Here is a 26,367-nt window from a genome sequence, read left to right on the forward strand (position 1 = left end):
CTTTAAGTAATCTATACTGATCATTAGTGTCTGGTCAGAGAAGACAAAAATAACACATAACAAGTATTGTGCTATATATGAAGAAAAGGGTTGTATTTCTCATAATGTATCTCGCATCAAAGAATCAGAAAATAATGACGCGTGACTATCATCAGGCTACAAGGAGAGAGGAAAGGATGTAGTAACAAACAGCAACAACCGTTTACTTTCATAAAGTGCAGTGAAATAGTAACTGTAGTCACTCCACAAAGGAAAAAGCAATGTTAGTGGAACACTGGAGTGTTTCTGCAATGAACATGAATTTGGAGACCGAACCGCTGGGAAAAAGATGCATTACCCGTGCCAGTTACAACAAACACATCATGATGGTTTGTAGACCTAGAATTGCGTAAGAAAAACAAACAACAGTGGAGATTCTTGTATGCTATTGCATATTAATTACGAAGGAGGTTCTACGAAACAAAATTTTGAGTAATGTTTTAATGGCATCAAACACTACGCTCAAGTTGTCTAATGGTTTCAAAAAGCTACATTTTTTGCGAATATGTATAATTGTGTCTGTGACTCTAGTTCATGGTATTCATTAAAGAAATGGAATTCTTTGTATTGATGTCTCTTTGTTTTATTCAACACGTAAAGGTTAAGAGTCTCAAAGCATTCTTATAGCCAAACAATTTTTTTAGTATGTATTGGTTAGGTTCAAAATTGAGTTTAAGTTTCATAAGTAAAAATGTAAAATCTAGAAAGTTGAATACCCCATAAATCTTAAACTTGTTATTTTAAAATTTTGAATATATAGGTTGGATTCATATATTTTATAGATTTTATAACTTTGAAGTAATCTTCTTTTAAAACATCTATCATTGTGAAGGAAAAAATGCTATTTGGACTCGAATAATTGGAAACAAAGGTTATTGTTTGTATTATGTTATTGGGACATCAAAATCAAACACATAAGATCTGATCGGTTGGGATTTGTAGTTTCCCATAATATTATAGTGTGTGTATATGATAAAGGAAATATGAAGAGGCCAGGGTTATAAATTATATAGCAGTGCTTGATATTGTTATATATGATTGAAAGATGTATATTGTTCTTATCTTTTGGGAAGCTTCCAATTAGTGCAATAATTTGCCAAAGTATTATTGGGGGAGTGAATGAATAAAGAAAAAAGCGACAGAAGGTGGGACAAAATTGTAAGCGTGAAAGAAGTGAAAAAGGGATGGAAGAATGAAGATAATGGTTGTAAAATATTGGATTAGGAAGGGCAACAGTGGATGAGATTGAAGAACACAAAGTGAAAGGACATATCTTAGGCTGAGAGAAGAGGGAGGACAGAGCTTAACGTAAATGGACACTTCTTAAGCGTCTCATGTTTCAATGAAACAGCAATATCGTCAATCTCAGTCAAATGTCGGAAAAACCCGCCATTTTATTTTTTTATGAACTTGATTTACTCAATCTACATTTTGTCATCTTGATTATTCTCTCCATTTTCACTCACTTAATATATTAATTGATTTCTTTACTATAAATTGTTTAATGTTTTAAATATTTTATTGGAATTAGTCAATTTAATTTTATTGAATTCTATTTTTTTAAATATAATATTTTAGACCCTATTCGCTCCAAAGGATATACTATTTAAAGATATTCAGAAAGACAGATTTGCGGAGTGTTCGCTTATAAAAACTAGATGCTAAATTAAAACAGAGATTTTAGAATCGGTTTAATCCCCTATCTTGTCGAAGAGATTTGCATGAGTAAAAAAGCATTTTACAATGTTACCCCTATTTAATTATTATTTTTATTTTAATTTTAATTTACTAAATTACCATTTTTTTACATTTTAAAAATTAACTTTTATCTTTTTTCTTCTTATAAACATTTTTATAATTATATATAACATTAACCATTATTATTTTATATTATTTTTATAACTAGAAATATTTTGATAATTTTTAATTTTTACCAATTAAATAATTTTTTATCTGTCACATCTGTTAAATTTTATACTAATTTTTACAAACTCTACCTCCAAAATCTGTTGCACTCACTTTCAAATTTCCTCTAAAAAAAACAACAATCAATTCACTTTCAAATTTCTTCAAATTCTTTCACCTATTCTCTTGCAAATCAATCCTCTAAATTAAACATGACCTAAATAAAAAAAAGTCACTGCATATCCATCCAAGTAAATTCACAAAACAAGTCCTACTAGCACTTCTTGAAATTTTGTAACTTGCATAATAACTTTTTTTAGTAATGGAAGATAATTTAAAATAGAATAACATATTTTTAGGACACTCGAGAGCTTTTGTCAGAAAAACTTATGCTTCGTGACGAATATCGTATTCCTCTCTTTAGTATAAAACTCGTAAATAACATATTTTATGCTTAAAATATTTGTTAAAAGTATATTATACTCTAAATTTTTTTTGTTTCTTAAATACAATGTATATTTACTGTGAAAACATCAATACACTAAAAAAATTAAAATAACTAAAATAATTTATCCTTTTCATGTTCTTGTAAAAACACATTAAAATCATATGCAGTAAATAATTTATTTTAAAATAAAACACATTAGGATGTTAAAGAATTTTGTTTTTAAGTCTCCCATCTATTTCCTCAACTTTGACTGTTTGACACAAGTTACGAGGAACTTAGGATACTCATAAATTCCAATGTGACAAGTAGTTTCAAACTTAAGAAGTTGTTGGACAGTAGTAACTGTGGATATGAAACCTTGGCGTTCAAATTAAGGTCTTGTGTTTGGAAACTGAGTATGTAGTCAAATGAAGGTGTTGTTGAGTTTGCACATTTTCTTTCGGGGAAGAAGATCGCGTTGATTACAGAGATAGCTTAGTAGCCTATAAAATAATGATGCACCGTAAACGAGCCATCTTCATTTATCACAAAATTTAATTCATTGAACTTGGAGCATTTAATTTCAAGTATCCGCCTATCACATATGGTGTCTTCATCTTCAATTTCTAAGATCTTTCGGGATTTATTAATGAGGTTATACTTTAAGTTTTGAATAATTCAAAACAAAATGTCTGTTTAAGATTGTTTAATAAAAAAACAATAAACAAAAGACACTTAAATCATAAAAATGTTTAGTTAATTTGAGACTTTTAACTCATCTTATTTCATAACAATATTCACCTCTAATTATGGAAAACTCAATGGTAAACAACCAAAAGTCACTATTTTTGTTTTTTTGTGAGTGTGCATTATTGATATTACAGGTGATGGTGCTTGTCGTGCACCTTTCTGTTAGACACTTTTTGTGAGTGAAACCTCTCGAGCCACTTTTTCTCCCTTGGTTTGGTAGATTGTATAACAAACATAGGGTATGATTTTGTACTGGGGAAGAACAACGAATCATGACTGGTTGTAAATGTGTCTTTTTACACTTTATACCATTGCTTCTCATATCTATGCATGTATACAAAATCATACCAAAAAGCGATTACCTTACACAATTTGGGAAGTTACATTCGAGAGTGCAAGTCATTTTTAACACATTACAGCATATTTAAAAGCGTTTTACATTATACTTTCATGTTTTGTGAAATTTTACTTTTATACAAATAGCAGTAGCATTAGGAATGACAAAAAAGATCTCTATCCATAGATACGTTTGGTAAAATATACAACGAGAACTAAATATATATTAATAGATTTTGGCAAATAATGAGTATGAGTATTTAATTATATACTTATTAATGAAATTTTGGTACAAATATAATGACATCCGTAAAACTTTGTTACAACTCATTAATCACTAATAATTATTAATAAATTTTATTTAAGTTGTTTCTTTTAATATTCAAATGATCAAAATAAAAGTAATAGTGAAAAAAATATTAATCGTTTTAAAATTTGAATCTATATATATATATATATATATATATATATATATATATATATATATATATATATATATATATATATATATATATATATATTTCTGCTTTGTATTTAAGAGAAGACGAATTCAAATGCTTCAAAAGTTTGGTAAAGGAAAAAGAAAACAGTAAAAAGGGTGAATGTGTATAGTAATGCGTTATGTAAGATTTTACTACACAACTTTTAACAAAGACCAAAAAAGAGTTGCGAAAGAAAGAGCATCAATTAATTATTCACTCATTTATTTTAACTTTATGAACAAAATACACAATAATAGTGTAAATTAATAATCTAGGTCGTGGTCCAGGCTAATTAAGTGGAGAGTATTAAAGCACTTTGTTGTCGTCCATGACGACTTAAAATCTGCTTTCTTATAATAAAATCAGAAATAGAAAACATAGTAACAGGTTTCTCATGTTGTTTTGTTTGTCGGATGCAAACAGAAACCCATCTAAATATTTTCCTGATCCCAAGATGTCACACACTCTCACTATTATCATCCATTAAGAAAACAACAATTATGAGAGACTTTAAAGGCAAAAGCTTTTAGAAGAGTACACCGCAGCCAGGGGAAAATCTGTGGGGTCTATAACTAAAGCTTTTACAAACTTTGAGGCATGCTCATGGCCCTTTGTTCATTATATTAAGCTAGACAAAGTTACAAAAAGCCTAGTATAGCAGTAAAAGGTAATGGTTCCAACCCATTTTAGCCTGTTCCAGACACATACATACATTATTGTCGTCTTATATTTCAACTCTACTACCACTATTTTCACACTTTCTTTCTCTCTCTCTAATAGTGCTACTTTGCAACCACTGTTCGGAATTCTTTTTGGTGTGCCTTTCTCTTCTTTTCGTACGAAACCTCTTGTTGCCAACTCCTGTGCATGATTAGTGAATTAAAGGAGATTTGGAGAAGATCCTTGTGGATGTTTCTTCCTTTTATCCACATAGTTTAACATACAACACATGTTTAAAGCATTCTTTGTAGAATATAAGTACAACGTTAGCTGTATATATATGTATATATATTCCAAGCATGATCTCTCTGTGTACTGGTTTGAAAATAAATCAGGGTTGATGGAAAGAAAAACATGCATACTGCATATTCTATAAACCGCCCCTACCACTTATAAAACCGAAAGGTTACGCCATCAAAATTGAACTCACACCAACCCTCAATCACTTACAAGTTTATGCTTCCTTTTCACGAGTCATGATTCTTTCTCTTATCATGCATCAATCAGTTTGGAATATTTTTGACAAAGTGTGAAATGAAGAAAACAATTTCAATTGTCTCATTGGAATTTCTGCACATTCGAATATGGACGCATTGGCCGGTGAAGGAACATATATATGGGGAAAAAATGAGTCATAAGTTTGCATTTTTTTTATCAAATTTTATAGGTTTAAGTAAGCTGCGAGAGTCTCCTTAAACTTTTTTTTTTCTTTTGAATAATCAATTTTTTATTTTTAGCTAAAGTTTTGTTATTTAATATAAAAATATATTACGGTTAATAGAAAATAAGATAGTTCACTTGATTTATACATATTTAAACTATAAAATCTTATATTTTTTAAATGTATAAAAACAAGTATGTAAAATAACATAATATAATAATTACATAACTCATTTAGTGAAAAAAAGTAAATTTAAAATTTAAAATATTCAATAAACGAATAAAATTTAACAAAATTCAATTAAACATATACAAATACAAAGAAATTGAAAGTTAATTAAGTCAATTTTATATGATAAATTTCAACAACAATAATTCATATTTTCATATATTTTAAAAAATATGCTGTTTATTAAAATAAGTCAATAGATAACATTATATTATATAAGATATATGTAAAAGAATTATATCATAATTTGGCTTTTTAATCTCTTTAATTTTGATATTTATCGAATTACGTTTTTGATAGAGGTGTCAAATCTGTCTAAAGGGGTGGTGATGTCGATGCCATTTTTGATGTCAAAGTGATGGGTGAGTGTCAGGGTCATGCATTGGTTCACAACGGAACTGCTTACCTAGTATCAAATTCTAGGGTTTAGTTTTATTAATATTGTACATTTGTCATCGCTTGTAATGTTGTTGGATCACGTGATTTTGTTTGGTTGTTTAGGAATAATGATAAATGAATGGAAAGAAATCTCTCACCATCCTCCATTCATTATAGCATTAACATGTAGAATCGTATTTACGATTAGAATCTGAACAAAAACACCACTTGCCACTTTGGAAGTCAAATTACCACTGAAGAAAACAATGTAACTCTTTCATTAAATCGAAATTTGAATGATTAAATATGATAGCATTGGCCTAAACATAGCACATACATATATAGGGACACTCCAGAAAAAGATAACCATGGCAGGTCTGTAGGTTTTCCCTTCCTTCTACTCGAAAAGGCCAACCAGCGTTGAGGGTAACCTGACATTAATGCTCTTTGGATAGGGTTGCCTGGTATGGTGCAGGGCAAGAAATAATGGAGAATAAACCTCAAAAGTAAAATTGTTTAAATAAAGGAAAAGTGTATTAAAATAAGTAAAAAATAATAATTATAGTAGGTTTGATTTACATGATCGGAAGGAAATAATTAAATAATATAATAAAGTATAAAAATACTTTTTATGTAATTTTAATAAGAGTGACCATGAATTAAAATTTAAAATTTATTAATTATAAAATAATATCTAAAACTGAAATCAAATTTAGTTTTTGTATATGGATTTAAAGATTAATTAAATTTCCAATATAGCTTATATTTTTATATAATTATAGTTCATTTTGTTAATGTTTATTTTACAAGAAAAAAACAAAAACTCCTAAAGTCAAATTAATATTTAATTGAATTTAAATTTATTTCAATTAAAGTAAAACTAAATAGAATGATTAAAATTTTAAGATCAATATAAATCAAAATTGAAAAAAAAATGTCAATTATTTTTATACAAGAATATATATGTGTGTATGTAAGATCATATTAATTGTACTAAAATGTTAATCTCTATATTAGTTTTATAGTATTTTTTTTTTCAGATAAAATTACTACTTTTCATAGGATTTTATACTAAGAATAATGACGTTATTTAACTATGACTATCATTAATTTGCTTGTAGTTATAGAATGAAATTAATTTCAAATAGAAAAGATTAGATAAAATATTTACAAATTATTCAAAGAGAAATGTTAAAAGTTGCAAGTTAAAATTCTTGACATTCGATTCACAGTCACTATAATTAATATGTAAAGTTTTGTAATTGTATAAATGTAAAAATGTGAAACAAATATTTATCTGCTATTTTATTATTCTGTACAAATCAGAAAAGTTAATATTCGAAACACTTAATATCTATTTTTTTAATAAAAATTAATTAATTTATATAATTATAATTATTACGTGAAAAAATTAGAAGACAACAAAAAAGATAATAAGAAACAAACATAAGTACTGCATAGTTAAGTATTTAAATAATTTAATCTCGTAACTTCAATTGTTGTGATTGAAAATTAATTATATTAAATAATAAAATTGTATTTGTATGGTAAAGTAAAAGGAGGTACATAGTAACTTATCTCCCTAAGCATAATAACCATACACTTATGGTTTTAAAAAAAAATTAATATAGTTTGCTGCACTTTTCGAACGAATAATAAAAAAATAAAATAAAAAATTAAATCAAATTGCATATTTTCTTGGATCAAAGTATCCAACTCAAATCGAATTAATACTTACCAATAGAAGAGAAAAGTTGTAAATTTCTAAACGACGTCACTTCCACTTAAATAGTATAAACCTACCATAAAAGACACTTAATTAGACATATAATCTTAGGAAAATGTTTACCGTTTAGACCCACACTCTCTTATATTTTGTCTTTTATTTTCTTTTTTATATATACATATATTTCAATATTTTTTTTATTAAATATGAGTTATTAATTTTTTTAATGAAAAAAGTTGAATCCAAATTTGTGTGTGTAAAAACACGTCGATTAAAAGATTTAAGCTTTTTTTGGATAATTAATATATTAATAGAATTATATTATATAACCGTTGCATCAATCACAAATTATATAGTTATTTTTTATTTCAATCTATGCGAACAATCTTATAAGACTGGAAAGTCAAAAAAGTAAACAGATCGATTATGAATAAAAATAATTAATTTTAATATTAAACAATTTAAATTCAAAATATAATTAATTTTTCACAATTAAACTGTGATTATTAGATCACTTATTTTAAAATAAAAAAAATAAGTAAACTATAAATAAATGTTTAAAATAAAGAAATAAATAAAGTATATTTATTGGGCTCTTAATATTTTATGGATAATGATATTTAGACAACATTTTTTTGACAACACTTAAACATTGATCACGTGTCATTGTAAAAAATTACTCCACGTGATTATTATTATTATTATTGATTGTGGAGTAATATTTGATCAATCATAGATTGACACGTAATTAATGTTCAAATATTGTCAAAAAAAATATTGTCTAAATATCATTATCCATAATTTATCAAGCTCACCTTGAGATCGAAAGTATTCTCCAAACATTTAAAATGAAGGATAACACCAAAATTTAGATTTCAAATCAGCTTTCAAATTTGAACACATTAAACCTTGAAGTGTTGAACTCCAGTATCGAAAGACGATTAAAAACGTCGAAAAAAGTGAGTTATCGTATTCATCAGTTTTTCCTTTATCCTCTCTCTCTTTTTTATCTCAAATTACTATTTTGAAGAGACTATTAAAAGAAGTGGTGATAATTTTATGATTGGACAATCATATTTTGACAATTCTTTTTAATAATTTTTTGATAACAGAATACGTGTTATTATTTTATTAGTCTGTGTAAATTTATGTTTAAAAAAATATTTGAACAGACTAACTATATACTATAACGTATGCATTTGTAAAAAAGAATTGTTAAATAGACTTTTCCCTCTCGGAAAAAGATAGAATAAGAGACGACATCCGAAGATGGGGAAGTGACTGGTGGAGGGATACCCAAGGCATGTGTCTGGTTCCTTGCGAATTGCAACTATGTAACGTATCCATCCCGTCACGTGTGTTTCGAACCACTACACTACAAAACCATCTTGTTCCAACTTTTCATCAAATGCCATAACCCAATGTTTAATGTCTTTCTTATTTCAGTATAAAAGAAAACGAGTATTTTCACACCCATTTTTCTTTTATTCTTATTTAACAATATCTTCCATATTTTTCACTTTTTATTTATAAATACAAAAAATTACTTTTTTTTTTAAGAAAAAAATTCAAACAAAGTAACCGATGGAGGAAACACAGACAAATGGAAGACCTTCAAAGTGTTATGGGATTGATTCCTTCATGTCATTTCTTTTTGACATACACCAGTAGTGGGGTCCCCACATTTTGGACAACTTCTTCAGATTATAATGCAGTGCTGTGCTTCTATAGACCCTTCATATACACAAACTCAGTACTCCATACACTGCTATAATTGAGTACACTCAAAAGCATGTGATGAACTTATATTTTCCTCATTATATTTTGTCAGTGAAAATTGATTTCTGTGATAGAAAGACAAAAAGAAAAACGAATTTTTTGCAAGAGGTTGATATCATCAATCGTCATTAGCAGTGCTTATTATCATGGATGATTATCAATGTGGATATGTTAGGCCACCAGTATCCTAAAATTGAGGGGAAAAGGTCATAAAGAAATCGATCTGGGAGTCAATTATTAGGGAGGGGAAAAGATTTTCCCTTCATGATTTCCATGAGCTATTGCGCTATCAACATACTTGTTTGCGCTGAACACCTGTTTGTTTCTTTATTTATGGTCTGTGGCGTAAAAGAGTGGTGAACTTTCACAGTCCATGCAACTCATCATCACTTTCTCTGTCTCTCTCTTTATGATTAAAAGAATTCAAGTTCAAACGTGGCTTATAAAGTGATTGATGACATCTTTATCACAGTGATTTACATGCTAGTTCCATTCAAATCAGTATTTACTGCTGTTATTCACTCAGTTAGTCCAACAATTCCTAAGGCTCCACTTCTGCTCATCACTTTCATAATCTTCAAGACATTAAAAATTATAAATAATTTTAGAGTAGTTTTTAAGGATTCTAATCATCATGATGTTTCGATTCTATTGTCCATCTTTCATCAACTAACCGCCAGAAATAAAGTACAAATTCTATTTCTTGGTTGATTCTGAGAAATTCACATCACTTTGGATGATAACGTTGCTTTAAAATGAATCTCAGTTCTTATATGTTGCACAAAACCCAGTCACGTACTTTTTTAAAATAGTGCTATATTTATCGTACCATTTATTTTACAATATATTCCTAATCACTCCAACCATTAGCGTCATAATCTAATCTAGCATGATTCAGGGTCTTAAAAATGTCCATGATTACAAATTAATCCAAAACGTCCAAGTGGAACATTGAAGCTTTATTAGGAGTACATATCCAATGTTTATATATGACATTAACATGACATTAAAGATGTCACATGTCAGACTAATCTATATTACGTAAGGATAGCATGATATCAACATTCATTTGATATATTTAACAAAAATAAAATAATTATAAAAGAATACATTTTTATAACTTTTTGAAGAAAAAATAAAAAATAAAAAAACTAATATTAAATTAATATAAAAATTCTGTGTATCAAAATATCATATTTCATTTATATTATATAAAACCTTTTCACATTCTAATAAACTAAAATGTTAACTAAATACAATTCACTATAAGTCATTTACTTCAAATAATTTAATATGTTAATATTATTTTTAATACTATAGTTATTAGAATTATTAATCACCAATCAATTAAAATTATTATTGCGTAGCGATCATCTTTAGCTACTACAGTAGCCTTGCAAAGGAAGCAGCACAGTGAACCTACTGTGAAAGAAACAGAGGTACGTCATACATATGTGTGACTCATAAGACAGCGGCAATTTATTCAAGTTTAGAGTTAACGAGTTTAATGTTACTAATAAATTAATTAACTTTTTTAATTAGTGTGACTTACTTTGGAAAACCTTATGTCCATAAATGAACATTGACGTTTAAAAAGAGGGACTTTACTCCCTGCATGTCATAATTACTAACTGCACCCCTATTTTAAATTTAAAGTAGTGACTTTTATATTACCAATTCTGAAATTTTTTTAGAACAAACATATAACATATTTTCTAGAACGTCTTTTCGGAATAATTTTTTTAAAGCATATAGATGACTATATTACATACTTTTTAAGAATAAAGTTTTTGAAACAAATTTCTCAACACACTTGTGTTTACTCTCTTTTCCTAGCTTTCTTCTTTTCTTAGAGAGTCTAATTAGTGATCGAGTTTAATAGTGAGTGAGGGGCCTTGGTCCCCCTAAATTTTTACTTTTATTATATACAAACTAATAGGGAAATGAAAATATATTTTTAAAAAATTTAGTTTATTTTATATATTTGTATACACACAAAAAATAAAAATTACCATTCCAAAAATATTTTCTTTAAATTTGCTACCGGGGGTTGGAGGTGCAGCAGAGAATAAGACATAATGATAGTGGTAGCGGCAATGAAGTGGCGCAGCCAGAAGAATATTTTAGTCTTTTTAGTATTAGTATGGGTGCCATTAGTAATCATAGGGGTGCAGTAAAAGAAAGACTAAAGGAGTTCAACAAAGCCTGTTTTCTTAGGTGGACCTTTACATGGGAGCCCAATCTGTTTTTTCTTTTAGGCCGGTGGGTTTAGAGTTCCAGTAATGAATTCTTCTCCATTTCACTGAAATGAATATTTTTTTTTTCAAAGAAGAAAAACAGATTATTAATTCGGCAATATATGAATCAAATTTCTATCTTTTCCGTTCGGAGAAAGCTACCAACTGGGTATAGAAAAATACTAGGAAAATCAATGTCAATTAAAAAAAAAAAAAGTGAGAGTAGAAGATTTCTTTCTTGCAAGATTAAACTGTCTGTTTAAACATTTTGTTTCTGAGAAAATGATTATGTAAGGTAAAAATGAAGAAAATCATTTTATTGATTAATGATTATTAATTGAGTCTATAAGTGAGTCTTAATGATTGAAAAGAAGACCATGCAAAGCTTGTGTGAGTGTGTAATGTACCGTGTAAGTGTTGGATTCTTGAAGTATATGAATTGTGAGAAAAGATTGCAACTAACGTGTAACTGGGGGAAGTGTGTTAAGAAGATCCGATGAAACAGTGATCTTATCCTAGTTTTTATTTCTAACTAACTCTAACAGGAATCTCGTGAAAGGTGGTTTATCAAGTTTAGTTTGTGTTTCTTGCAAGTAATCACAAACCTTCCTTCCCTTTAGCGCCACTCAAATATGCTGAGCTATATATATAGATACACAGCATTACACAGAGGCTGTGAAAAGGTTGAACCAGCGATGGACATCAAGATAGAAAGTGATGATCGTAGGAATGAGAAGGATGAAGAAAGGGTACCACTGCTGAGAAATAGCGAGGTGCCAGAAGCGGAGAGGAACTTGATTCAGAAAGCCATTAGTCAGACATTTCAGAGCACTGCTCATTTGGCCAACCTTTTACCAACTGGTACAGTCCTTGCTTTCCAACTTCTCTCCCCGATCTTCTCAAACGTTGGCAACTGTGACTCTGTCAGCAAGGCCATGACTGCTGCACTTATATCTCTCTGTGCTGCTTCCTGCTTCCTGTTAAGTTTAACTGATAGCTTCAGAGACAACAAGGGAAACATCTGCTATGGGTTTGCCACTCTCAGGGGCTTGTGGGTCATTGACGGATCAACCACCCTTCCACCTCAACTTGCTGCAAAATATTGCCTAAAGTTCATAGATATCATGCATGCGGTTATGTCAGTTTTAGTGTTTGCAGCAATTGCGTTGTTCGATCAAAATGTGTTGAATTGCTTCTTTCCAGCACCCTCAACTGAGATACAGGAAATCCTCACGGCATTGCCCGTGGGAATTGGCGTTTTCGGCAGCATGTTCTTTGTTGTGTTTCCTACACAGAGACATGGAATTGGCTTTCCCCTTTCAACAAATTAATAATCTTTTATGTTCTTACACGGCATGTACTTTGTGTTTCTTTGTCACCGATTCTAATTTAATGGGATGAATTCAGTTTCTGTCGGGAACAAATTACATATATTATTGGATTATTGGAACAGTTGTTCAATGAATTGAATCTTGCCTTGTATAAATTATGTCTTTCCTCGGTAATGTGTCAATATGTAGGTAGGTGTAAAAGAAATTTAACTACTTGAATCATTAAACATTTATTATGTAATTAAATGAATCGATAGTTATGTTGAAGAGATGGTAAACTACTGAAGTTGTTGTTATCTACATATACTACATATAATTTGTTGAATTCATTTAGCTGTCAAATGAATGAGTTACTATAATTTGTTATATCTGACATAAAATCATCATTATAACCATTAATTATCAATCACAAAATAAATTCACTTTTAATCTCTATCATTTTGTGAATGTGTAATTTTGATTTGCATAAACATACAAACATAATTTATTATCCTACCTGCAATTAGTATTACGATCACGCTTATTAAAAGATTTTTTTTATGTATTTTATTTCTATTTAACTGTTATTTTCAAAATTTAAGATAACATTAATTAGATTATATATGTATTTATTATACTGCGATGAAGATAAAGTAAAGAATTTATATATATTAATAAAGTTAATAAAATTTATTAGTTTCCTCAAAATAACTTTAAACGGTATTAGAAAAATTATGGTTGTAAAAACGGATAACCTAGTCCAATCTAGTCTGGCTCATCGGGGATCGCTTAGTGAATCAATCCAACTCGGTTTATTTATTAGCGAGTCAGAAAAATTCAAATCCGGCCCGACCCACCACGGGTTGGTGGGTAAACAGGGTGGCTCACTGGTTCACTTAATTACAATTTTTTTTTTAAATTAAAAGAATTACAAACTTTTCATAATTCAAATCTAAACAAATTTCACTCCATAGTTGTTTAATTAATTTTGAAAATAGAAAACTTAAATAAATTTTTCAAGTAAAAAAATAATAAATATCTTTTTATAAAATTAAAATTAAATTTTAATAAAATAAAATTAGGTAGGTGGGTTGATAGGCCAATCCGGCCCACCACAGGTTCAACTCACATGAATCAAGTTTAAATAAGCCGGATTGAGATCTGACTCGCATTTTCAAACCCAACCCAAACCGAACCCGTGGGTCAGATTGACCCACAAGTTGTAACTTATTTTGATAACTTAAAAAAACACATATCTATTGGGAACAAAATTTGCTAAGTACTATTTAACATGCTTAGTAGAATTTTTTTTAACAGCTGAACAATGTATGAACGCCAGAATAAAATTAATTCATTTTGAAAAATTAAAGAAATATATATATATATATATATATATATATATATATATATATATATATATATATATATATATATATATATTAATAAGTTAAAATGAGTACCGAATTAATTAGGTTGATTATTCTTTTGTGAATATTTTGGAGTTAATCATTTTATGTTGGATCTTTTTTATTAATCACTTATATTAATATTTTTGAATCGATCACTTTAGATTAATCACTTTTAAGTTAATTATTTATGAATCAATCATCTTAACCTATCGATTACAAAATAATTCTCACATTAACATTTAGTCAATAATAACTACAAATAAAATTAAACAATCAAATATCGGTTATTCGTTAAGATTAAGGATGTCGTTTATTTTGTACGAATGATTATCAAAATATAAAAAGGACATTTTTTTCGCTCACTATTAATTGCAAAGTTTTGACTTGATCGGCCACATTAACAATCATCGTCAAACCTTTGTTAGTTGAACCCTTTCCTGCCTTTGACCATTAGCTTCTGTTTTTCTTTATGAATTTGTTTGACCATTAGTTGAATATTCCCATTTATATAATGTTTTGCCATTAATCAATTCAACAAATTTCAAGAACCAAGAAAGAGTCCTCCACACATCAACCAACACGTGTGATATTGTCACGAACTCTTAACCCAAGACTTCAATAGGTGAATGGAAGAGAACAGCGTTTGAAGAGTGCAGAATGTTGATCTGAGGCCCAAAAACACTGGAAGTCCAAAAAGAAGCCCAACTCAATGATGTGAGGCAGACACAGGAACGAGAACGGGCCCCACAGAAACACAAACCTTAAACATCGATTCGATCATAGCACGGCGAAGATACCGAATCACCAAAACTGAGCCTTGGAAAGAAAATCATCTTTGTAAAGAACCAATCCAAGGGACCAACTTGAACAAAAACACATTCAGTAATTCTTCTCTCTCGAATTGACCAAAGTTACGTCCGAAACTAAAGTAATATGAAAAGAAAAGGCAAAAGAAAATTCAACGAAAGAAAAATCAAAGGCGAGAGAAGAAAGAAGCTCAGAATAAAAAGTTCATGGAATTAAAACAACGTGGGGGAGAGAAAGTGATGCACACAAACACACGCAGTGAGAGAAACATCTCATTTTGGTTAATAAAAAAAAAACATGAAATTTAGAAACGTAAAGAAAAGAGAAAAAAAGGACACCCTTCTTTCTTCGGGTTTGGTTTTGTTTTTTAGCTGGCCCTCCTGTTTGACACGATCATCAGATGATCACACCGTTGGTTCATAAAATAAAAGAAAAGAAGAAAAACAGATTGAGATTATTATTATCGTAATTGTAATTAATAATTAGAAGAAATTATTATGAAAGGTGGGAGAGGAGTTATAGTAGTCAAGAAGAGGAACTGTTGTTGTTTGGTTATTATTTTTGCTGCTTTCGGATTATCACCCTTTTTATTAATATTGGTTTATTATTTTGTTTTGGATTTTGTTCTTTTATTCTTCATCTTCATTGTTCTATCTTTTCAATCTCTTATTACACGCTGCTTTTCTTTTTATCTTTTCCATTTAAATTATCGTGTTGCCATTTATTTATTTTTCATCAAAGGATAATAATTCTGTGCCTTTCCATTCCTTGACTATCACGGAATTTTTGATTTCCAAAGAGAAAAAGAGATGACAAAAATAAATAAAAACAAAGAAACACTAAAATCGATTCCATTCAGTTGCCCTAATTATTTTTTCCCTTTCCTCTCTTTGCTGCGTTGTGTTTCTTTTGGTGGCTTCGTTGTGGATTCTTAGGGTTTGAAGGGGAAAAGTGGTTCGATCTCGATCCATGGAGGCGGAGCCAGAGAACAACGAGGTGAAGAGGGAAGAAAACAGCAATGACGACAACAACAACAACAACAATGAAAGTAACAGCAAATTTGGAAATTCTAGTGAGGGTCAGAGCAAGCCCAAGCGCCAGATGAAGACACCGTTTCAGCTTGAAACGCTCGAGAAAGCTTATGCTGGTTTGTGGTTTTTAACCTTTATTTCTTGTTCAATTTATAGGTTTATTTTTCACTGATTTTTATTTTATTTTTTTATTTTTTGTACTTTTGGTCAGTGGAGAATTACCCGTCCGAGATGATGAGAGCAGAGTTGTCTGAGAAGTTGGGGTTGTCGGATCGGCAGTTGCAGATGTGGTTCTGTCACCGGCGGTTGAAGGACAAGAAGGACTTGCCCTCCAAAAAGCTGCGTAAGGCTGCGGCGTTAACTGATTCTCCGGTTGAGGAGCCCAAGCTGGCTTCTGAAGTGGGTGCTGAATACGGATCCGGGTCGGGTTCAGGGTCCAGTCCGTTTACCCGTTCGGAGTTGAGGAATGTGGTTCCCAGGGGGTACTATGAGTCGCCACAGACTATAATGGAGCTTAGAGCAATTGCTTGTGTGGAGGCTCAGTTGGGGGAGCCTTTAAGAGAAGATGGACCTATTCTTGGAGTTGAGTTTGATCCGTTGCCTCCAGATGCATTTGGGGCACCATTAGGTATGGTCTTTGGTTCTTTGACTAGGTCGATGGTTGTGTATTTCGGTTGAATTTCGTGACCGTTATCAATGTATCATAGTGTGTTTTCTTTTTTTAATTTATTGGGGTTTTATGGGATATGCAATTCAACCGTTTACCGAACTTGTCTTCCATGCTTTGTTTAACGACTTTTCTTTGTATGTTAGTACATAGGTTTCATGGTATTGATGTGAACTAGGGACTTTCAATTTTTTATTTGAATGTGGCTTTTATTTTGTGAAGCAGTAATGGGATCAACTAGTGTCTAGGGTGTTCAGTTTAAGTGTATCATCAGAAAGGGGTGTAATGTTCTTATTTTTCTTTTCTTGTCATCTTTCTGGCTGTTTTTCAACCTTAAAGAATTTTAAAAAGCATTACTTTTGTGTTATAAGTTGGTGATGATTAATGAATGAACTCTCATTTTAATCTGATAAGTATCTGTTGATCATTCTAGTTGATAAATTTGCTCAATCTCCACTTTTGTTGCTATATTTGTGGTACACCCTTCACATTGGACTATACATTTTTATGGACAACTATGAATGTTTCCAAATTTTGGGACCAATGTGAAGTTTTGCAACCGCGACTAGAAGGACTAATGCATGCCATAATTTAAGATACTGAAGTGAGGGTTTACTTGATGAATAATTGTTTGTGATACGTGCATGTGCCTTGATTAACTACTTATAGTTCTAGTATTTTCTTTTGGTGCAGCTGTTACAGATCCTCAAAAGCGGCCTAGTCTTGCCTATGAAAATAAAGTGTATGAAAGACATGATGTTAGGACAAACAAGGTTGGTTTTCGTTATGCTATAACTAGCTAGTGTCTTTGTCTGTAAAATTATGGTAGGACACAGAATATTCAGAAAAGAAAGCAACATATTACCACTGGAGTTGACTGAAAATCAAAGTTCACTTCAAGCTCATCTGTCATCATCCAGAGTTCAAGGCTCTCAAATAACAGCATTGCTCTAAAATGATACAGTCCGTTCAACACCCTATAATCCTCCTTCGGGTGGCAAACTTGGCACCTCAGTGTTCTTCCTAACTTCCTCTCAGTCTATCTTTTTTCTGGCTTCTGGAATAAACCTTCCAGATCATTGATTTCATTGGACTTGAGTTCAATAACCAATGCTCGTCCTTTTCATCTCAATGATTGGGCCCAAAATTCAGTATCCCATAAATTAGTCTTGTATTGAGCTCTGGTATTAATCATGTGTAATATTTGCGTGGAGTGGCCATTTCAAAGTGTGTTTGTTGTTATGGTCATGCCATCCAAATTGTGGTTCTGTTGCACACAACAGTGGTGCAATCTTGACGGGGGATGAAACCCATTGTTGCCCGTGCTCTAGGATATAAATGACATCTAACATTGGTCAGACCTAGAAAGGTAAAACCCTAATTCCCCCTTTCATCTCTGCCACAGACCACTGCATCTCAGGCCACTGCCAGTGCAGTCCAGTCTTCTCTTTTGAAAAGAGTAGGCCATGTCTGTTCTCTGTTAGTCTGTTTACTTATCTGTACCTAGTGTTACCTTTTGTTAACTTGTGTTATTTACTTGCACGTTTTGTTTAAGATCTATGAATTTTGTAGACAATTCTTAATATGCCATTAAATTTGGGAATTTTTGGAGCATTTTATAGTTAACTATGTACAGTACTTAGTGACGATTATACACATAAAAATATATTTATAAATTTTTTAAATAGCTTTCATCCTGCTGTGCTCTATCCTAGAGCATTTTTGGTGTAAGTTACACACTGCTGTCTAAAGTTGATAACTATGATTGAGATGCGTGTTAAAAGAAAACCCTCTTTTAATCGTGATTGTGTGATTTAGTTATCTAGATTGGCACATTTTTAAAATTTTGGTCCTTCATGTCTGTATATAATGGTATTCTTTTATTTAGGGTTTAGGGTATTCTTTTATTTGATGCACTATTTGGTGTTTAGTTTTTTACCGTTTTTCCTAATGGCATAGTGGTACTATCAGCTTGAATTGTGATATCAGGCATATTAGTACTTTAGCCTCTATCATATTTATTAGGATTTTATTTGTGTTAAAGAATAAATAAATTTAATGCACATGTGTTGTTGCGCATTCCCTTTGTAAGCTGTTTATTCTTTATTTTGGTCAGGGGTATATTTATTTAAATGCTTTCATTCACAATGTTTTTAAATGCTCTTAATAGTCTATCCTCAGTTTACTTGTTTGAGAAAAAATGGCTTTTATCTTTTCATATTTTGATCATATTTATTGCCAATCCTTTCTCTTCGTTGTTAATATGATATTTGGGTTTTAAATGGAATCCATTACAGGCAATAGCAAGGACATTCCATGAATATCCCTTTCTTCCAACCCAGTCTGGCATTAGATCTGATGTTTTTGGACAACTAAACCTGCCCCATTTACATGAACCAATGGAGGGTCCGGCAAGAACACCTTTTCCCCTTGGAAATGAACAACCTAGAATTCATGCTCCTCAAAGTCATTCTTCTCGTGTTCGTCTTTTGTCTCAACCACAGGACAAGCAAGTGATTCCCTATCCGTCTCCCCCTCGAGAAAATGATGTTGTACCCAAAAGGGAACCTCACATAAACATAACTAATACTGGAATGAACTCCCACTATGCTACTGATCACCCAATTGTTGGACAAGAAATTCCATATGCTTTACCTGGTGGGCAAGTATCCCATAATGATGCAGTATTGAGGATGGAGAGGAAAAGGAAGGTATTTCTTGAATTTTGTAATTTTTTGTCAAGTATTTTTTGTCATTTTCCTTGGCTATGTTAAAACAATATTATGTGCGGAGGATGATGTATATTTTTGACATTGTTTATGTAGATTGATGAAGCCAGAGTTGCAAAGGAAGTTGAAGCCTATGAAATGAGGATGCGGAAAGAGCTTGAGAAACAAGATAACCTCAGACGAAAGGTTTTAATGTTTATTAAAACAGATGTTTTGCTAGCCACCTTGCCACAGTGCATGTTATAGATCTTAAAAGACATCCCCTTCTCTATAGCTAACCCTCTACATCCCTCTCCCTTTCAGAGTGAAGAGAGATTGAAGAAGGAAATGGAAAGGCAAGATCGTGAGAGAAGGAAGGAAGAAGAGAGGTTGTTGCGTGAGAAACAACGAGAAGAGGAAAGATCAAAACGTGAGCAAAGGCGGGAAATGGAGCGAAGGGAAAAGTTTTTGTTGAAAGAACATTTGAGAGTAATTTTCCAAACCCTATTTGGTTATAATCCATTTGCAAATATTTAAACATCTGGATTTTTAATGTACATTGCTCCTTTTTCTTGCTGTCTTTTGGAAAAAAAGGCTGAGAAAAGGAGGCAAAAAGAAGAGATCCGCAAAGAGAAAGAGGAAGAGAGGAGGAAAGCTGCACTTGAGAAGGCAAATGCTCGGAGAATAGCTAAAGAATCTATGGAGCTTATTGAGGATGAACAACTTGAATTGATGGAGTTGGCTGCTGCAAGCAAGGGGCTTTCCTCTATTATTCATATTGATCTTGATACTTTGCAGAACCTTGAATCATTTAGGGGTGAGCAATTATCATGATGTTGCTCTTTGTAATGTTACATAATTAGGTTCTATTACTAATTCATGTTGCACTGCAGATTCATTGTGTGTATTCCCCCCCAAAAGTGTAAAGCTGAGAAAACCATTTGCTATCCAACCCTGGAGCAACTCAGAACAGAATGTTGGGAACCTTCTCATGGTATGTTTGTATTTCCTCTCTTTCACCATTATATGTAAGTGTATGTTAATGTTGCTCTGAACCAGTTAATTCTTGCTCTGGTACTGCCCAAACGGGGAAGGGGAATTTTACTCTTTCTCGGTTTTCGACATTGGTTTATATTAGTCCATGATTTGAAATGTTTGGTTAAATTTGCTCATCTACCTGTATATGATAGTGAAGGTTATTTCTGTTTAGCTCGTATATGTAATTCTGAGATAATTCATATTGTTCTTTATTATTCTTAAGCTTAAAAGTTGAGGATTCTGAATTTAAAGTTTGAAAGCTGTGTTCGACTGCTCTGTTTCAGGTTTGGAGATTCTTGATTACTTTTGCTGATGTTCTTGATTTATGGCCTTTTACTCTTGATGAGTTTGTACAGGCATTTCATGACTATGTGAGTAAATCTGACCTTTGCTATTGATTTTGTACTGCAGATGAACTGAATTTTGTGCACTCCTTGCTTATTATGTGTGTTCCGTTCAAACCATTTGATTGCAGGATTCTAGATTGTTGGGCGAGATACATGTTGCTCTTCTCAAGGTGATAATAAAGGACATTGAAGATGTTGCTAGGACACCTTCTACAGGATTGGGGATGAATCAGAACGGAGCTGCGAATCCTGGAGGTGGCCATCCAGAGATCGTGGAAGGAGTAAGTTGAAATATATCTTAAATTTTATTTTTCCTTGAGACATACTAGTTTTGCCTGAGACTGTTGACTCAGACAAATTTGTCTTCATTATGGTTTAGGCATATGCATGGGGCTTTGACATACGAAATTGGCAGAAGAACTTGAATCAGTTGACATGGCCAGAAATTTTCCGACAGTTAGCACTCTCTGCAGGATTAGGACCACACCTGAAGAAAAGAAGTATTGCATGGTCATACACAATTGATAAAGACGAGGTTCACTTTCTTTATTTGCGTATAAATATTTAGATCAAGATCTTATGTTAAATGGATGCTGCGATATTTTAGTGCCCATAGGCTGAAACATTTGTGTTATCATTTCAGTTCACTGAGCAGTCGTGTTTTTGCAATTGTTTTAGGCCATAGATTTATGTCCTTACTATGATGAAGTGGTTCTAAATGTATTTGTTATTCCAGGGAAAAAGTTGTGTAGATATCATTTCTACACTTCGTAATGGTTCAGCAGCTGAAAGTGCTGTGGCAAAAATGCAAGAGAGAGGTCTATTAGCTCCCCGAAGATCAAGGCACCGGTTAACTCCTGGAACAGTTAAATTTGCAGCATTTCATGTTCTCTCATTGGAGGGTAGTAAGGGCTTGACAGTGCTGGAGCTTGCAGAAAAAATTCAGGTGAAATGCCTATCTTCTTATCAGTTGATTTTTCTAAAATTTCGAATTTCTTATAGTTCTTTTCCTGTCAGAAATCTGGTCTCCGAGACCTAACGACCAGCAAGACTCCTGAAGCATCAATTTCTGTTGCTTTGACAAGAGACACTAAATTGTTTGAAAGAATAGCTCCATCAACATACTGTGTACGAGATGCATTCAGAAAAGATCCTGCTGATGCTGACTCCATTCTTTCAGAAGCTAGAAAGAAAATTCAGATATTTGAAAATGGGTTTCTAGCTGGTGAAGATGCTGATGATGTTGAAAGAGAAGAGGAGTCAGAAAGTGATGAAGTTGATGAGGATCCTGAAGATGATGATTTAGTGAATCCTTTGAGTGCAAACCAAAATTCTGAACAGTATGATGACACAAACATTTGCTCATCAAATGGAAAAGAAAATTTGAGTCACAACATAGATCTTATTCAAAATGAGTTTGATACAGATTTACCCTGTCTTCCTAAGAATGGTTCAACGGGTGCTGATTGTCCCAGTTCTGTCACCAGACCTGTTGCTTCTGGAGATTTAAATGCTGGCAATCTTGATCAAGATAATATGGAAATTGATGAAAGCATATCTGGAGAGTCCTGGATTCTAGGACTTGCAGAAGGAGAATATTCCGATCTCAGTGTAGAGGAGCGTCTAAATGCTCTTGTTGCTTTGGTTGGTGTGGCAAATGAAGGAAATTCAATCCGTGTTGTCCTCGAGGTAATATCTTTTCTGTCTAAAGGGTACTGTAAGTTTAATTTTCTGTAGTTTTTAAGTTGACATGATGAGTTTTCTAGGATCGACTGGAATCAGCAAATGCTCTGAAGAAACAAATGTGGGCAGATGCACAGATTGACAAAGTTCGTCTGAAAGATGATAATATTAGTAAATTAGATTTTCCATCTATTACTGGAAATAAAGTTGAAACACAATACACATATCCAGCTGCGGAGGGACACCAAAGCCCAATAATGCTTGACATTAATATTAACAATAATGAAGCATCACCCAGCACTGCAGAAAACCAAAAGGGAGCTCCTGTTGGACTGAGCATGCCTATGGAGAAGTCCTCATCAGTTCAAGATTTTGGCAGTGGTACTGGTGCAGACATCCCTCAGACTCAAGTACCTGTACAATATTCCAAAAGGTCACGTTCACAGTTGAAATCTTATTTTGCCCACCTAGCTGAGGAGATGTATGTCTACAGGTCTTTACCCCTTGGCCAAGATCGCAGACGTAATCGATATTGGCAGTTTGTTGCATCTGCTTCTAGCAGTGATCCTGGTTCGGGCAGGATCTTTGTTGAATGTCATGATGATGGCAAGTGGTGGCTCATTGATTCTGAAGAGGTATCTTGCGTAAACTGTATTTTCCTCGAGATGATCTCTGCTTTGCTGATAGACTAAATTATTGATTTTGACATGTTTATTATATTCCATTGCATGCTTTTAATGGCATGTATGTTAGGACTTAGGACACAGCAAGTCTCCTTTTAGATATCCAACAAGACATTTTCTCTAAATTTATATTTCCCCCCATCAATATCTGATCATTAGCAAATGGAATAATGAGGATAGCCTTTGAAATTTAAACATTTGCTTGCCTGTTGTTTTATTCATGGTAACTATTTTGTATGTCTTTTATGTAAGTTTCATTTTTTGTTATTATCAATTTGTTGACACTGCCATGAAAGTTGTTTAAATGTGTGATTCGTTTAAATCACGAGGGGCCAAATTTGTTGAAAATATGATGCCTTTATTATCCTTTGTTTTAGTTACCATGTTATTTATGTTATATATTCTACTGTTAAAATGCAGGCCTTTGATTCTCTTTTGACATCATTGGATTCACGTGGGCTCAGGGAATCTCATTTGCGCTTAATGTTGCAAAGGATTGAGAGTTCCTTTAAAGAAAATGTTCGTAAGAGGAATGCACATTGTGCCAAAAATGGAAGCAGAGGTGAAGTTTCTATTAAAGTTGAAGCTAATGAACCATTTTCCATCCCTGACCACAATGCTGGATCTGACAGTCCTAGCAGTATCCTCTATGACTTGAACACTGATACATCTGAAGTTTCATCGTCCTTCAAAATTGAGCTTGGGAAAAGTGAGAGTGAGAAGAAAGCTGCCTTGAGAAGGTATCATGATTTTCAGAAGTGGTTGTGGAAAGAATGCTATAATTCATCAGTTTTATGTGCAATGAAATATGGGATAAAGAGATGCAAACCTCAGATGGACATTTGTGATATCTGTCTCGATCTTTATTTTGTTGAAGACTCCCATTGCAGTTCCTGCCACCGGACTTTTTCCTCAAATAATGGATTTAATTTTTCTAAGCATGCATTTCAATGTCGAGACAAATTATCCAAAGATAATTGTATTTTGGAATACTCTCTTCCCTTGCGGACAAGATTGCTTAAGATCCTGTTGGCTTGTATGGAGGTGAGTTAATGGTAACTCTGCTTTCACCTTGAACCCTGTTTTCTATTAAATTTTAAGCTGTTATTTTGTCCTGTTAGTTTGACTTTGAGGACTATATTGTACTCTTTTCGTTTACAGGTATCTGTTCTATCTGAAGCATTTGGAACAAATTGGACCGATGATATTAGGAAGCACTGGGGTGTAAAGTTGAGCAAATCATCTTCTGTTGAGGAACTTATACAGGTTCCATTTCAATTCTTAAAGTTCTAGCTTCTGTTGATCTGAATTATATGCCTACTCAGACATGTGTGAATTAACCAATTCATTCTGCAGATATTGACCCTATTTGAGAAAGCACTACGGCGAGATTTTCTGTCATCTAACTTCTCTACAACAGATGAATTGTTGGGATCAAGTAGTACGTTAGAATGTTCTGGGCAGGCTTCAACTGATCCGGAAACTGTTCCCGTGCTTCCTTGGGTTCCACTAACAACTGCAGCTTTGTCTCTCAGACTTTTTGAGATTGATTCATCCATCAGCTATGTAAAACCCGAGAGACTTGAGCCTTCTGAGGAAAAAGAAGCAAGAGAATACATAGTGAGTCAAAATTTTTCCTTTATAGTGTATTGCTTTTAGTGTGATAGGATTGATGTCATCATGAAATTTTTTCTATGCATAAGCTCTGCCGCAGCTTTTCATTTTAATCTGAACTCAGGCTGAGCTAATGTGTCCGACAGACTAGAAACAGATTGGGTGTCAAGTTCCCCTGAATTTATTATGTTCCTTTTGACATATTTCCCGTGTCTGGATCTTTTTATCTGTAAAATTTTCATGATATTGTGATGACAAATTAACATCTAACTTACTTTTTGCAGAGGTTTCCATCAAGATATACTCACTTGAAATCTAATAGGGAGGTTGAACCAGCAGAATTCGACCACGATGAATTCGCTAAAGATAAATCTGTTCCTAAGAAAATTGTACGAAGTGGCAATAAACGTAGTCGAGGGACTAATGAACAAGGACGGGGCAAAAAACTGGCTAAAAGAGTGTACAATTCCAAACGAGACGGTGGTCGGAAGAATGCTAAGGTCACTGTCAATCTAAGTCACAAATTAAAACAGCAGGCACGAGGAACACAAGGACAAGGTGCTGGGCGAGGTCGCCGAACTGTAAGAAAGCGGAGAGTGGGAAAGCGAGCTGTTGAAGATTTGTTGCTGGGCCATACAACAGCGAGCCATAGCTCCAAGATTGATAGAGAACCACTGAAAAACTTGGATGAGGAATGGGATGGACAAAAGGCGAGTCCCATGACTCCGGTGCACATTGGCGTTGCTGCTGACAATAGTAATAGTGCTGAAGAGGTAGAATCTGATTATGACCATGCTCAAGCTGTGGAATATGATCAAGGGAACTGGGAGGTAGGTTTTAACGGTGTTCCCCCCAACAGATGGAGTGGGGATTTGGTTGGAATGAGTGACGAAGATGTGGATGCTTCTGAAGACGACAATGACAATGGCATTGAAGAGAATGAAGATGAGGATTCAGAAGCAGATGTTATGAGTGAGGGTTCAGATGGGATGGGAAATAGGGTAGTAAACGTTGGAGGCTCATACTCAGCTTTGTCTGAAGATTCTTCAGATTAGAACATCCGATTTTAGTTTGTCAATGAAGGGATTCGCACCTGAAGGCTGCGTTACATTTTTTATATTGCAGCTTTACAAACACCTGACCTCCAAGTCATGTCATGGCTTTGATGAGTTTATGGTAGAGTAGATTTAGTGTATATTATCCATGCAAAATGGAGCCTTGTATTCTAAAAGTCTTGAAGCAGAGGGCATAGTAGTAGCCAACCTCATTTTGTTTTTGTAATTTTTTCTCCCCTCTTTGTAATAGATACTCATTAATTAATAAATTTTTATTATATCTTACTGTTTGGACTATTTTGAACTGAAATGATTATTTACTTCGAAATACGAAGAAATTAAACATA

At 32.5% G+C, this 26,367-nt stretch overlaps 2 protein-coding genes across 2 annotated transcripts; both read left to right on the top strand.

Annotated features, from left to right (window-relative positions):
- The first annotated feature begins 12,149 nt into the window (after nt 1-12,149).
- Nucleotides 12,150-13,187, top strand: LOC106775483 (protein DMP4-like). Its single transcript, XM_014662609.2, has one exon. It carries the CDS (start codon nt 12,301-12,303, stop codon nt 12,997-12,999), a length of 699 nt encoding a protein of 232 aa, XP_014518095.2. The 5' UTR covers nt 12,150-12,300; the 3' UTR covers nt 13,000-13,187.
- Nucleotides 13,188-15,186: 1,999 nt separating this feature from the next.
- Nucleotides 15,187-26,306, top strand: LOC106775665 (homeobox-DDT domain protein RLT1). Its single transcript, XM_014662810.2, has 18 exons — nt 15,187-16,341; nt 16,437-16,853; nt 17,586-17,665; nt 19,190-19,603; nt 19,718-19,807; nt 19,925-20,089; nt 20,195-20,417; nt 20,494-20,594; nt 20,923-21,009; nt 21,114-21,266; nt 21,365-21,520; nt 21,722-21,931; nt 22,003-22,674; nt 22,752-23,303; nt 23,772-24,395; nt 24,513-24,617; nt 24,708-24,971; nt 25,250-26,306. The coding sequence occupies exons 1-18, from the start codon at nt 16,164-16,166 to the stop codon at nt 26,018-26,020; spliced, it is 5,262 nt and encodes a 1,753-aa protein (XP_014518296.1). The 5' UTR covers nt 15,187-16,163; the 3' UTR covers nt 26,021-26,306.
- Nucleotides 26,307-26,367: the final 61 nt, after the last annotated feature.

Source organism: Vigna radiata, chromosome 10, assembly GCF_000741045.1.
Source record: "Vigna radiata var. radiata cultivar VC1973A chromosome 10, Vradiata_ver6, whole genome shotgun sequence".
In the NCBI taxonomy this organism is placed as follows: domain Eukaryota; kingdom Viridiplantae; phylum Streptophyta; class Magnoliopsida; order Fabales; family Fabaceae; genus Vigna; species Vigna radiata.